This window comes from Antechinus flavipes, chromosome 3, assembly GCF_016432865.1.
Source record: "Antechinus flavipes isolate AdamAnt ecotype Samford, QLD, Australia chromosome 3, AdamAnt_v2, whole genome shotgun sequence".
NCBI lineage: Eukaryota > Metazoa > Chordata > Mammalia > Dasyuromorphia > Dasyuridae > Antechinus > Antechinus flavipes.
Genome location: NC_067400.1, coordinates 202,572,709 through 202,588,450, shown reverse-complemented (window position 1 = coordinate 202,588,450; position 15,742 = coordinate 202,572,709). Strand labels below are relative to the sequence as shown.

The 15,742-nt window shown below is 34.1% G+C and overlaps 1 protein-coding gene across 6 annotated transcripts in view; it reads left to right on the top strand.

The window, feature by feature from the left end:
* Positions 1-15,742, top strand: part of REPS2 (RALBP1 associated Eps domain containing 2) — a 299,240-nt gene that overhangs the window by 205,396 nt on the left and 78,102 nt on the right. For 2 of the 6 annotated variants that reach the window (XM_051984430.1, XM_051984429.1), the window contains exons 12-13: positions 2,866-2,911; positions 6,103-6,239. The exons of the other annotated variants lie outside the window; for them this stretch is intronic. In XM_051984430.1, coding sequence (XP_051840390.1) covers positions 2,866-2,911; positions 6,103-6,239 — 183 coding nt within the window. The remainder of the gene's footprint in view (positions 1-2,865; positions 2,912-6,102; positions 6,240-15,742) is intronic. 6 annotated transcript variants of the gene reach the window in all.

Genomic DNA, 15,742 nt, shown 5'->3' with positions numbered 1-15,742 from the left:
AGAGAGAAGAGAGAGATACAGAGAGAGACACACAGAGAGACAGAGACAGAGACACATAGAGAGACAAGGGTGGGGAGAGAGAGAGACCGAGTCAGAGAAAGAGACAGAAACATGCACAGAGGCAAAGAGAGACACACAGAGACAAAGAGGGGAGAGACAGAGACAGAGACAGAGAAAGAGACAGAAACAGAGACGGGGCGGGGTAGGGAGGAAGAGAGGAAGGGAAGGAAGGAGGGAGGGAGAAAGAAAAAAAAAGAGAGAAAAGGGTTTACAAGAAGAAAAAATGATTAACAGTGTCAGATGTTATTGAGAGACCAGGAAGGATGAGAATTAAGAAAAGTCATTAAATTTAGCAATTTAAAGTTCAGAGAGCAGTTTAAATTGATGATGAAGTGAGAAGCCAGATTACCAGGGCTTTAGAATAGAGGGAAAGAAAAAGAAACAGAGGTATCAAAGAGGAGACTTTTAAAAAAAATTTAGGTGAGAAGTTTGACCTTTGGATAAATGAGGCTTATTATGTTTTATTTTTAGTTTTTAATTATTATTATTATGTTATTATTCTATATTTTTATAAGACTCTTCCCCACTTTTTATAATATCCTCACATTATATCTTCACTGTTCCTCTCAACAGTCCTCCAAGATAGATAGGTGGGCATTACCCATATTTGTCAGAAGAGAATAAAAATCCCCAATACCATATAACTAGTAAGATTTCTTCACTACTAATCTGATGTTCTTATCCCTGCACATCAGATACTTCTTGTACCCAACCATAATTCATCACACACACACACACACACATTGTTGTCTTATTCCTTTCCACCATCCTTACCCCAACATTCCACATCCCAATTCTGCCTGAACATTCTAGCAAAAAATCAGCAAAAGGGTTGTCAAAAAATCCAAGAAAGGTCATGCTATACCATTTAGAAGACTATATTTGTTAGAATATCCTGGACCAAGAAGAATTGGTTCTGAATTATTGTGATCTTCAAGAGAAATGTGGTCCAGGGCAGAGCAGGGAGAAGGCAGAGCCTGATTAGCTGGTTCAGCTGAGTTTCAGGAGAAAATCTCAGTCTTCTCCTTGAAGTAAGCCTAAATTTCTCCTCTGTGCAGCAGCCACATGAACCTGGCTTTATAGCATCAGTTAGCTGGAGAAGGATTCTCCCCACCAGCCATTATTTTTTCCATGTTGAGGGAGTGTACATAGGAGAAATCCAGAGCAAAGCTCTTCTTTCATTTGAATGTAGAAGGATACATAACTAGGGAAGGGAAGCTTGTCAAGAACAACTTGCCATTGTTTAAAAAAAATAAATGGATTAGTGTGTGGACTTTTTTTTAGGGTGAAGGTAAGGGGCAGGCACAGGAGCAAAAGATTCTAGATTTACAGCTGAAGTTAGTTATAAAAGGGTTAGTCCAACCCTTTTATAAAGGAATTGAACCCTTGAGGGTTGAATTACCTGCTAAAGATATATTGGTTTTTGTATAGTTCTTACCTCTCTTTCTCTCTTCTCCTTCCCCTTCCCAGTTAAAATCTAGCTTCAAACACTTACTAGTTGAATGATCCTGGCCAAGTCACCTTGTCTCTGCATCCATTTTCTCAATCATAAAATAGATATAGTAGCATCTACCCAGGATTGTAATGAGGATCAGATGAAATAATTTTAATTACTAAGTCCAGTGTCTGTCACATAGATGGTGCTTAATAAATGCTTGTTTTCTTCCTTCTCTCTTAAAAATGGTATTTTATATGAATGACTAATAAGTTCTAACAGTTTGTGATATAATGGATATGTTGTCAGTTTTCAGGTTGCTTAGTTAGCATCTTTCCTAACTGCCTTAAGTAAATATTTATATGCAGGATTTTTAATGAACATAATCCATTCAGATTTTTTTTAAAAAGGGATTTGCATTCTTAAGCATGTAAAAGGAGGTAGGATGAAACTATAATATCTTTTCGGGTGAATATATAAACAAATACAATAGAAAATGCAGTTCTTGCTTTCCTGTAAGTTGTTTTTCTTCCATGGAATTTTTATAGGGATTCTTAGTCAGCAATTTTAGAATTTGCAAAATATCATTTTGACCAAGAGTTTCTAACTGTCTTATCTAGAAATTACTCATGACTACTTGTTTTTAAAGAAGTGGGGGAGTTGACTCATATGGAGATGAGTGAGTAGACTCTATGGGAATTTGTTGCTGAAGGTCTTAGTTTGTGATTCTGTGTTTCTCCTTTAGAAGTGGTATTTTTTAAATGGATGACAGTGTATTTTAATTAGTCATTATATTAAGGCTCTCCAGATCTCCGGTTTAGAATTTCAACTTTTTCTCCTAAGAAAAACTTAGGTAAATGCCTTTATGAGGCAACTTTAATTTTTTGAATATAACAGGCCCTCAAACATTTCCCCTAATATAGTATCATTGTACTTGAATTAGTAGAGCAAACAAATGGCTTGGGAAACTTTTCTACTCTCCAGGACATAAGCTTAGAATATTCCTTCAGTGCTAACATAAAAAGTCCCAAGAATCCTCTCAAGTCATAAATACTAATTGATAACTCTATGAAGGTCATCTGTTTAACCAAGAATTTTTTTTTTTATTAACTGTCTTAGTTTTGAAAGTTATTTATGAGGGTCTGAAATGATAAGAGGAAAACTGTATTAGAACTTTTCCTTTCAATTCTGGCTTCTGATTTTAGATTAGAATTTCAGTTGCTCATGATAACAAGGAAGCCATCAAATTACTCTGTACTGGAGCCTCCTGCTTATCCTTTGATATGTTCTTTGCTAGCTCTGTAGATAAGTCTCTGGGTTTATAATGGCACAAGTGGAACCCAAGAAAATAGCAATAATCTCTGTTTCAGCTACTCCTAAGGACTTGAACACTCTCAAAGCAAGACCAAGATCCAGGTAGTGTTTCTTTGATTTCTGCTTCAGTCCCTTGATTTCTGCCTCATCTCTATCTGGGGGGAAAATAGACAAAACATATCATCCTCATATTTCACTTGTATGTCTCTGTATCTTTATATGTACATACATATGTACATACAGATACAATTTCAAAAGTCACAAATACATTCATATATATATATGTATATTGCATACACATGCATATATGTATAAATATGTGTGTATGTAATTTCATTAATAATGAATGGCATGCCGAATATAAGTAGTGATCCTGAGTAGACTATGGAACTTTGTGTTAGTACTAAAAATTAGTAGTTTTTCCATAATCTCTTTTGGGATGAGATTGCATATAATGTGTTACTCTCTGGGTACAGGATGGAGAATTAATTGAGGAAAACAAATTTGAATGAAAGGAAATAATAATCAAAATTAACACTAAAGTTTGATATTATAACTAAAGTGAATCTCTCAATGTTAAAGAAAAGGTGGTGGTGATATTACTGGTAGTAGGAAAGCCATCTAAGACCATTGGATAGATTTTTATGCCGTTTCTTTCTTAGAGCCAATCAAATAAGCTATATAAATAATCCTTCATTCCTCTTAGAGGGTTCCTTGCATTTGGTGCTTACACCACAAGTGGAAGGAAAAAAAAGAACCAGTAAGAACAGAGTAGGGGAAAAAGAGATTTGTTTGTGTGATTGATTGAGACCAAAGCAAATGATCATAGAAAAAAATATAAAAACAGATGTCAAAGCAGATGATAGGCTGGTCCTCTACCTAACCTATAAGAACCAAATTTTCAAATTATGCTTGTGTTTTCTGATTTGATTCTGCTTTTTGAAGAATATCTAACCTCCTCATGAAATTACTTGTATGCAATAGACATGTTTCTGAAAAATGTTTAAATCTAATCCTATTGTAAACCTACTGGGTTTGTATTGGCTACCTAACATATCTTGTCATTCTTTCCTAAGGTAGAGAGCCATCCACCCTCCTCCAATCATGATTTTGATTAAATATGAACTTTTTCATTTTGATTTAGGTTAAACTACAAATGATCCCCCAACACATCTATTCACATATCTATAAATTATATGTTAATGGAATCTGTTTGTCATAAATTGAAAAATCTTTTACATAGAAAAATTATGATTATCCTATTTTAAGCTTCATAGTCGGCAAATAAATAAAAATCTTTTTGATGAACACAAGATCCTTTTGGTATCTTTACTTTCCTCAAGAAAGAAAAACATTTCTTGCTTGGGGACCAGTCCCTACACCTTCATGCTCTATAATTCCAGAAAAGTAGAGCCCATCATTGAGATAGGACTGGGGAAGAAAACAAGCACTCATAAAATTCCTACAGTGTTCTAGACACTGTGCTGAGCATTTACAACAATTATCTCATTTGGCCTTTGGAAATACTTAAGTTTTTTTATTTAAAATAATATTGTTTAAAGTGTGAACAGCAGGGGTTTTCTTCTTTCTGTTGGCCCTAAGAACTAGTGAAAGCTACATGTATAATTTCTGTTCACCAGAACTTTAGATTAATGTTTAGTCATTAGGATTCTATACCAATGACAATCTATTTTCTACTACACTTCACCCAAAATCTGAGTTTAGCTAAAACAAGATAAATAATATCTCATCTATGCTTTTTTAAAAAATAAACTTTCGCTTGTATACCCATAATTTTCTTGTGATTGGAATTAAAATGGACCCAATATTTTTTGTTGAAGAGGAGGATTTATAAATGCTTTTTTTTTTTTTTTTTTTTTTTAAGAATGAGGAATGTTATTAAGAATATATCTGCTCTGGATTGTTCTACTAACTTCTAGAAAGAACCTATATATTTACATCTTGACTAAATAACTATTAAAAAGCTGACCCCCTTTCACTTCAATTCCCTCTGTCTTTGGTAAAGAAAATAAAAACCAGAACACACATGTCCTGTTTTGACTCTGGTACTAACTTTGGCTCTGGTATTTGTTATGCCATCTGTATTACTGTGAAAATAACACCTTGAATTCTTAATGCCGACTTTAGTTAAGAGTACAAATTTTGCAAGAAATCAAAATAAAACAATACCAAAAAATCCCTTGACTGCAGCAAAAGAAATCTGAAAAACTTATTTGGCAAAAGCAAATTTGTGTAACTGTAATTCCTTTGCTTAGAATAGATGGTTTTCTGTTATTAAATAGAATTTAACGCTTCCACCCAGTCCACGTAAAGCAGCTCACCTGTATTTGTTTGTTTTAAAAATATTCTTCCAAGTGTCTTATTCTTCTCCCCTACATGTCACCTCCCTCCTACTCTCCCCCTGACTTTAAACCAGGTAACTTAAGATCCATTTGCTAGTTTAGTTACCTGATCACGGTCATTTGAGGATTAAATGAGAAAGCCTGGAATTGTACAATTTCCTAGTTTCTAGTTCCAATATTTCGCAGACTCTAAAAGAATATGATTTCATAGACAATAGGCTCTTATGTTGGGGCAGGGATGGGATGTCTTACTATCCAAAATGATCAAGGTTTTTGTTAAAAACATTTCAGTCAATGTGGCCATAGAAGGAATTACCTCCTACTTGGGTAATTCCTTCTATGGCTCCTTGTGGTTTGAGTTACATAAACCAAACTATTGGAGGTATTATATGAAAATATAATATAGTCTGAAAACAACATGTTAACTAATGTTTCTTAGAATTAAAAACAATTCTGGTTTCTGTGTATTTGGATTGTATTTGGGACATGTTTCCTTGTGATTCTAATACCTGCCTTGTGCTTTTACTAGTCACAATATAGTGCATGCCCTGTGATTAGGAGAGAAACATGTTTGCTTAATGCCATGTGATCCTTGTGGTAAAATGAGGATGCATAACCAATGAAGATCTGGCAAACGTATTTCTGTTTTTGATGTGTAGTTTCAATAACAGTTGGAATTTAGATACGTTTCTCTTCCCTAACCCTCCCATCACAAAGAATGGACATTTAGGCTTAAAGATGTAACAGGCCAATGACTTCATTTTATACTTGAGTCTGACACCTCATTGCCCTGTTCATGCTAATTGCTTTTCAAGACCATTGAAATCACTTGACTAAGCCTTTGGGATATTATTTTTCCTCTCTCACTTCCAACTCCAGAGAGTGAAACTATTGCTATCTTCCTTTTGATATTCCCTTATTTTGCTGCAGATCTTACTCTAACACATCTCTAGAAGAGGCCATGAAAAGGGTCGAGGAACCTCCCACTCCCCCACCGAGACCACAGAAATCCCATTCCAGAACATCCTCCTTGGATCTGAATAAAGTCTTCCAGCCAAATGCTCCAGGTGAAGTTGCCCTTTTCTTCCCCTAGCACATTTCCTTTGGTTTCATAGCTGAAAGACATGCTATTGATAGTGGAAATCAAGCGATAACCAGGGTAATTTTGTCTTTTCATCATGTTCTGTTAGGATTGTACTATTGCATTCACTTAGGAGAAAATAGTACTAGATTTTTAGGTTCCAGATGTGTCTTGGGAAGGTATTTCAAAGGGAATATGGGTCAAGAAATGTTAGATTCCAAAATCATTGAGATTGGGCAGCTTGATGAAATGGATAATTGCTACTTTACTTCTAATTCTTTCATTCACAAGTAGGTCTTTGCTTCAGTTTAGTTTTTCCTCTTCATTGCTTCATTGTTAAAAGGTGAATGTGATTCAGTCTTGAGGAAATTTCTTCCTTGGCAAAAAATTCAATTTTCTTTTGGTTCCTATTCTGAGTGAGAAGATGTCAGTTTTGTATCCTGTCTTACTACTTCCATTTTTAAACTCTTGTCTTTTGTTCTTTTCCTTTTTTCCCATATTGGTAGGAGAAGGGAAGGAATGGACTGCTGGGCAAATACTGTAATATTATCACAGGGACAGAAAATGTTAAGGAATAATCTATCTATTCCAATTATTGCTTCTTGTTGTAGCATCAAGGATTGTTCACCCCTCCCTCCTTCTCTTCCTTCCTCCTTCCCTCCTTCCTTTCCTTCCTCCCTCCCTCCCTTCCTTCCTTCCTTCCTTCCTTCCTCCCTTCCTTCCTTCTTTCCTTCTTTTCTTTTAAGGCCACAGAGTATGTAAGAGTAATATGTGGGGGAGAGGGAGTATCTTCTATGGATATCATTCTTTGTGGCTGCAGAATAGTACAGTAGGTAGAGTGCTAGATTTGAAGTAAAAAAAAAACTTGAATTCAAATATTGCCTCAGATGTTTATACTGCTGTGTGGCCCTGGCCAATTTATTTTACCTCTCTAAGGTCCAGTTTCTTCTTTTATATAATAGGAATAATAATAGTTCCTACCTCATAGGATTGTTGAGAAGATCAAATGTGATAACAAGTAAAACACTATATAAATGCTAGCTATTGTTGTTGTTCTTGTTATTTGTAAGGGTTAAAAAGCCTCTAGGAGAAAGGAATGCAGTTCAAGGTATGTGGGAGGACCTGAGAGATGAGAGGTACCGAGGAGAGTTTTATGTGGAGGTGGGGCATAGACCCAAGAGGCAGTGTGTGACCCCAGGTACCACATCTCCCTCCTTAGTATTCTCAAAGCCTAGCACATCTCCCTCCCTCTTCTCGGGCCAATCCTGTTATGCCAGCTTCTTAGAGAACCTCCCCCTTCTCCCAGATCCTCAGTGGAATATAAATATGTGTTATTTAAGAATAAAGTTTCTTTCACTTCACCCCTACCTCCTGGTCAGTCTGTCTCTGTGTTATCCTGGTTGGTACCCGAAGAATGTGTGGCCTAGCCTTGCCGTCAACGTTGCTGGAGGAGCAGTTAAGAGTAGCTCTAAAAGGAGTTACAAGGTTAGGGCAGCATTAAGAGACACTACAGTTATTCTAGAGGCAATGGGAGGTATACCTGGAAGCATGGTAGAGGGAGCAATATATTTTTGTCTTTATTGAAAATTATACATTTAGATTTATTGTAGTTATAACTGAAATTTGAATTTTAAAAAATCCTTTCTTCCAATTAATATAAATATAATATAAATAATATAAATAAACTCTAAGTAGGATTATTTCTTGGAACATTGTATAAGTCTGTATTGGTTTAACAGTCAGGTATAATGATTTTCAGATTGTTACTTTTTTCCCCAGAGTTAGAAAAGAGTCTCCTGATCTTTGTGGTCAGGATAGAATCCAGCTTGTTTTACTTGTATTAAACATGGGCCACTTCACTGTGAGGATAGAACTTTAAAAAAAATCTGTTATATATGAGTTTTTTTTTTTTTTTTTTTGAGCGAAATTTAATTCTGGATTGTACGAAGTCATATATAACACTTTGATTTTTTTCCCTCTCTGTGCAAAATATCCTGGAAAAGTCTAGTTGCAGATGATTTAAAAATGCCATGAAACCAATATATTTGAGCATAATTCACAGATGCTTAAATCCAGATATTTTGAAGAACTATTTCACTGACTTTTTCTCTAAAGGAGGTTTCTGACAGTTATGAGATATCCAAGTGCTTAACCTGAATTATTTAGGAGCTTCTATCATGCATATGATTCTAAGATTTCTGCACAAAGAGAAATAAAGTCCAAAAAGGTTCTTGTAACCAACATGTTTGTACAGTAGAGTTTGGCATAAAGTTTGGAATAAGGAGATGCTGGATACATGAATTCCATGCTCCTTTTTCTTACTAGTCAAAAATTTATCTAAATAAATAGATGTAGAAAACTTTTCAACATCAACAACAGACATGATCGTAGCAGAAATTGCTTAACTTTCCTTATGCATTAAAATTTTCCATGACCCGACAGTCATATTTCATAACAGCAAATTCTGGAGAATAGCCTAAATTATTGGGTTAAAGTATTGCTTAAAATAGGTGGGTCTCTGGCTTGGTGTTGGAAATCTTTTTGTTATTTGTTCTGATGGTATTGTCACAACTGAATTTGAATGGTGTTCTTAGTCTATATAAACATACAAATTGCCTGTAAATCTTGATTGATATTTAAAGTAGTATGCTCAAAAAAACATAAATAGGAATGATCTACAAAGTAGAACTAATCCAAGATTATTAAGGAAAAGATAAATATAAAAAATGTCATCAGTTTAAAGATCATAAAGATAGTAGAAAGACAGTGGGAACATGTAGTAATTCTTTAAAAATAAATTTTCATTATTTTACTTTTCATAATATCAACATTTCTCTTTGTATCCTTCCCTTTTCTTAGAGATTCATTCCATATAAGAAATAATAATTTTTGAAGAAAAAAGAAAGAAATCAGCAAAATTGATCAAAAATGGATATTTTAAAAATTACAAATGTCTTGTTTAGAAAATTGATAGAGAAATCTTCTGACTTCTTACCATAATGCACACATGACTTTGGCACTGATAAGAATGAGATATATTATATATACCTCTCTGCCTATGTCATGACATATTATATGTCATGAAAAATTGGAAAAGATTGAAAAACAATTGAATAGCAAATGAAAACATGAATAAATTACTGTGTTAGATGTTCTAGAAGGAAATTTTGGAATAAAGTCCTTTTTCTGAAGGAAATTGCCTACCAGTTTGGAAGATATGGTGATGAAATATTATATAATTTTTGATGTTGGGAAGAAGACCCCAATAGACCAGTGTCATGAGGTGTCTCAAAAGAATTTGCAGGTTTGAACCCATTTCCTAGTCAAAGGTCAAACTTTATTGTAATTGTAATGCCAATTGCAGTGGGCTAAGTTCCAAAAGAAATTAGCAAGGGGGATAGATTTATGCAGAATTGGATTAGAGCTTTATGTTACTTATTTGCTAATTTTATGGCTTTTCAGGTAGGTTTTAGGGGTGGTGTTATTCATTATTGTCTTAAGAACTTGCTTATTACTGATCAACAGTTTATCTATCTGGCAGTAATGTTTGTAGGATTATTTTAAGGCCAAAAGATTTTGAAATCACTAACAGACAGATTGTTAGAACAAGAGTACTCTTAGGTCCGAAGGCTTTAGGATTACTAATATATCTTCCCTATAATCTAAGGTAAGAAATATTATTAAATTCCTAGGCCAGAGGACTTTTGCAATTATTTTCAGACAGATTGTCAGAACAATAGTACTCTTAGGTCAGAGGGCTTTAGGATTACTAATAAATATTCCCTAAAACCCAAAGGAAAATATATTCCTCTACAATTATTGACAGGATTATTAGAACAGGAGCATTCTTAATGTGGTTTTATTATTAATATACCATTGTAAATGTGTCTCTTCCCTACTCAGTAAATCCCAGTGGGTCCCTGTTGTCTTTAGCATAAAATAAGATCCTTTATTTGTCATTTAAAATTTTTCACAATTTGGTCTCAATCTCGTTTTCCAGATTTCTTCTACCCTTACATATTCTCTGCAAACCAGTCAAGCATTTCTATAGACATGAAACTCCAGCTCTTTTCCCTATGTTTTTGCATTGGTTCTCCTCAGTAGCTGAATACACTCCTACCTTCTTTTTGCATCTTAGAATTCCTAGTTTTCTTCAGAATTCAGCTTATACACAATTATCTTACATAAAAACTTTCCTGATCCCTGCAGATGATAGTACCTTCCCCTAAAATTACCTTGTATTTTTTTATTTACTTGTACACATATACCATGTATATACATACATACATACATATATGCACACACACACACACACACACATATATATATATGTATATATATATATAATTGTTTTCTTTCCTCTTCTCTCCAATAGAATGTAAAAGTTTATTTTAAAAATAATTTATTTTTTACCCAATTGCATGTAAAGACAATTTTAACATTTATTTAAAAAAAATTTTGAGTTCCAAATTTTCTCCTTTGCTCTCTTCTTTTCTGCCCAAGATAGTAATTTGATATGTTACACACATATACAGTCATGCAAAACACTTTTCCATTATTAGTTATCTTATGAAAGAAAACATAGACCAAAAAAAAGCCCCAACCAAAAGCCAAACTCCTCCCAACAAAAAAATAAAGTGGAAAAAAAGTGTGTTTTAATCTGCATAGAATATAAAAGTCTTGAGGAGTGGAGTTTTTTTTAAAAAAGTCTTTATATTCTTAGCATTTAAGTTCCTGATGCATAATGGATACATAACAAATGCTTTTTGATTGCTTGATTGAGTGGCTAGTGAGGGATGAAGACAAAAAAAAAAAGATATAGGAGTTCAGAAAGAAATCAATTCAGGCCAGAATGATCAGGGAAAAATTCATATGAAATTTGAATTGGATCTTTTAGGATAGGCAGGTTAATTACGGGTAAAAAAAAATCAAAAGATACATTTGGGAAACTGTAAGCAGTTCATTTTGACAGTTTGTACATGTTTGGGGGTTTCCAATAAGTGAATAGCTAGAAGTTGGGTCAAGATCCACATCTATGGGTGATCTAGAATGTTGACCCAAAGCACTGAGACTTTGTGATGTGTGTAAATGAAAATCAACATAATTAAAATGAGATTTTTCCTCTATACTTTCTGCAATCAAGTCATGGAGGTTTACTTGCTGTTCTGTGCACTTGAAACTCCAGATCTTTTCCCTATGATTTTGCATTGGTTCTCCTCAGTATCTGAATGCACTTCTACCTCATTTTTGCATCTCAGAATTCCTGGTTTCCTTCAGAATTCAGGTAATGCACAATTGTCTTATATAAAACTTTTCCTGATCCCAGCAGATGCGAATGCCTTCGCCTAAAATTACCTTATATTTATTTATTTTATTTGTTTATGATGGATTTTCTCTTTGTCATGCAGTGCCCAGGGGTATTCCAGACTCCTTGGGTTTTGGGTAATAGGTGGCATTGCATAGCAAAGAACAGATCATAAGATGGCAATTGATCTAATGTCTCTCCATCCAGTGAGGTGATGTATGTAAATCACTTTGCAAATCTTAAAGTATTATATAAACATAATGTATTTATATTTATATAGTTGTTAAGTTGCTTCAATTATGTCTAACTTCATTCACAAAACCCATTTAAAATTTTCTTGGCAAAGATGCTGAATGATCATTTTGTTTTACAGTTCATCTTACAGATAAGGAAACTGAGGCAAGCAAGGTTAAGCGACTTATTCAGTCACATAGCTAGTAAGTGTCCAAGGCCATATTTGAACTCAGAGCTTCCTGACTCTTAAGCCCTGTAATGCCAGAAAAACTGAAGCAAGATAGAGATTAGAGCGTTTGTAATATTTTATTTGGCTTTCTGAGAGGGAGAGATTTTCTGGGACCAAAGGATCCATTTTGGTCCCAGGGCTGATGTCTTAAATCGTTCAGCATCGAATGTGAGATTCCAATGATTTATATATGGCTCCAAGTGATCAGGGGAGACAAAGGAAAGGGGTGGAATCCAAACATTGGTGAGCTCAGGGATTTCTAAGCACAGACCATCAATTCGGTTCTGATAGGTTGAGGGTAGAACCATAAATTATATTTTTTCCCCCCTTCTCTATCTCGTTTTATTTATTTATTTATTTTTATTATAGCCTTTTATTGACAAAACATATGCATGGGTAATTTTTCAACACTAACCCTTGAAAAAACTTCTCTTCCAAGTTTTCCCCTCCTTCCCTCCACCTTCTTCCCTAGATGGCAGGTAGTCCCATACATGTTAAATATGTTAAAGCATATGTTAAATACAGTATATGTGTACATATTATACAGTTGTCTTTCTATATAAAAAAAATCGGATTTAGAAAGAAGGTAAAAATAACCTGAGGAAAAAAACAAAAATGTAAGCAAACAGTAATAAAGAGTGTAAATGGTATGTGTGGTCCACACTCATTTCCCAGTGTTCTTTCACTGGGTATAGCTAGTTCTGTTCATTACTGATCAATTGGAGCTGATTTAGATCCTCTCATTCTTGAAGAGAGCCATTTCCATCAGAATTGATCCTCATACAGTATCGTTATTGAAGTGTATAATGATCTCCTGATTCTGCTCATTTCACTCAGCATCAGTTCATCTAAGTCTCTCCAAGCCTCTCTGTATTCATCCTGCGGGTCATTTCTTACAGAACAATAATATTCCATAACATTCATATACCACAATTTACCCAGCCATTCTCCAATTGATGGGCATCCATTCACTTTCCAGTTTCTAGCCACTACAAACAGGGCTGTCACAAACATTTTGGCACATACAGGTCCCTTTCCCTTCTTTAGTATTTCTTTGGGATATAAGCCCAGTAGTAGCACTGCTGGATCAAAGGGTATGCACAGTTTGATAACTTTTTGGGCATAATTCCAGATTGCTCTCCAGAATGGTTGGATTCGTTCACAACTCCACCAACAATGCATCAGTGTCCCAGTTTTCCCGCATCCTCTCCAACATTCATCATTATTTTTTCCTGTCATCTTAGCCAATCTGACAGGTGTGTAGTGGTATCTCAGAGTTGTCTTAATTTGCATTTCTCTGATCAATAGTGATTTGGAACACTCTTTCATATGAGTGGTAATAGTTTCAATTTCTTCTCTGAAAATTGTCTGTTCATATTCTTTGACCATTTATCAATTGAAGAATGGCTTGGTTTCTTATAAATTAGGGTCAATTCTCTATATATTTTGGAAATGAGGCATTTATCAGAACCTTTAACTGTGAAGATGTTTTCCCAGTTTGTTGCTTCCCTTCTAATCTTGTTTGCAATAGTTTTGTTTGTACAAAGGCTTTTTAATTTGATATAATTAAATTTTCTATTTTGTGATCAATAATGGTCTCTAGTTCATCTTTATTCACAAATGTCTTTCTCTTCCACAAGTCTGAGAGATAAACTATCCTATGTTCCTCTAATTTATTTATAATCTCGTTGTTTATACCTAGATCATGGACCCATTTTGATATTATCCTGGTATATGGTGTTAAGTATGGGTCCATGCCTAATTTCTGCCATACTAATTTCCAGTTATCCCAGCAGTTTTTGTCAAATAATGAATTCTTATCCCAAAAGTTAGGATCTTTGGGTTTGTCAAACACTAGATTGCTATAGTTGACTATTCTGTCTTGTGAACCTAACCTATTCCACTGATCAACTAATCTATTTCTTAGCCAATACCAAATGGTTTTGGTGACTGATGCTTTATAATATAATTTTAGATCAGGTACAGCTAGGCCACCTTCATTTGATTTTTTTTTTTTAAATTAATTCCCTTGAGATTCTCGACTTTTTATTGTTCCATATGAATTTTGTTGTTATTTTTTCTAGATCATTAAAATATTTTCTCGGAAGTCTGATTGGTATAGCACTAAATAAATAGATTAGTTTAGGGAGTATCATCATCTTTATTATATTTGCTCGGCCTATCCAAGAGCACTTAATATTTTCCCAATTATTTAAGTCTGACTTTATTTGTGTGGAAAGTTTTTTTTGTAATTTTGCTCATATAATTCCTGACTTTCCTTTGGTAGATAGATTCCCGAATATTTTATGCTGTCAACAGTTATTTTGAATGGAATTTCTCTTTGTATCTCTTGCTGTTGGATTTTGTTGGTGATGTATAAAACTGCTGAGGATTTATGGGGATTTATTTTGTATCCTGCTACTTTGCTAAAGTTATGAATTATTTCTAATAGCTTTTTAGTAGAATTTCTGGAATTCTCTAGGTATACTATCATATCATCTGCAAAGAGTGATAGTTTGGTTTCCTCATTGCCTATTCTAATTCCTTTAATCTCTTTCTCGACTCTTATTGCAGAGGCTAGTATTATTGAATAATAATGGTGATAGTGGGCAACCTTGCTTCACTCCAGATCTTACTGGGAAAGGTTCCAGTTTTACCCCATTGCATATGATGCTTACTGATGGTTTTAAATATATGCTCCTGACTATTTTAAGGAAAAGTCCATTTATTCCTATGCTCTCAGGTGTTTTTATTAGGAATGGATGTTGGATTTTATCAAATGCTTTTTCTGCATCTATTGAGATGATCATATGGTTTTTGTTTGGTTGGTTATTGATATAGTCGATTATGCTAATAGTTTTCCTAATATTGAACCAGCCCTGCATTCCTGGTATAAATCTTACTTGGTCATAGTGTATTATCCTGGGGATAATTTTCTGTAATCTTTTTTCTAATATTTAAGATTTTAGCATCAATATTCATTAGGGAGATCGGTCTATAATTTTCTTTCTCTGTTTTCAACCTACCTGGTTTAGGTATCAGTACCATGTCTGTGTTGTAAAAGGAGTTTGGTAGGACTCCTTCAATCCCTATTTTTTCAAATAGTTTATTTAGCATTGGAGCTCATTGTTCTTTAAATGTTTGGTAGAATTCACATGTAAATCCATCTGGTCCTGGGGATTTTTTTCTTAGGGAGCTGGTTAATAGCTTGTTTTATTTCTTTTTCTGAGATGGGACTATTTAGGATGTTTACTTCCTCCTCTGTTAGTTTGGGCAAGCTATATTTTTGGAGGTATTTTTCTATTTCATTTAATTTGTCGAATTTATTGGCATAAAGTTGGGCAAAGTAACTCCTAATTATTGCTCTAATTTCCTCTTCATTAGTGACGAGTTCTCCCTTTTCATTTTTAAGACTAACAATTTGGTTTTCCTCTTTCCTTTTTAAAGTCAGATTTACTAAGAGTTTGTCTATTTTGTTGGTTTTTTCATAGAACCAATTCTTAGTTTTATTAATTAATTCAATAGTTTTTTTACTTTCAATTTGATTGACCTCTCTTTTTATTTTTAGAATTTCAAGTTTAGTGTTTGACTGGGGGTTCTTAATTTGTTCCTTTTCTAGCATTTTTTAGTTGTAAGCCTAATTCATTGACCTTTTCTTTCTTTATTTTATGCAAATAGGCCTCTAGAGATATGAAATTTCCCCTTATTACTGCTTTGGCTG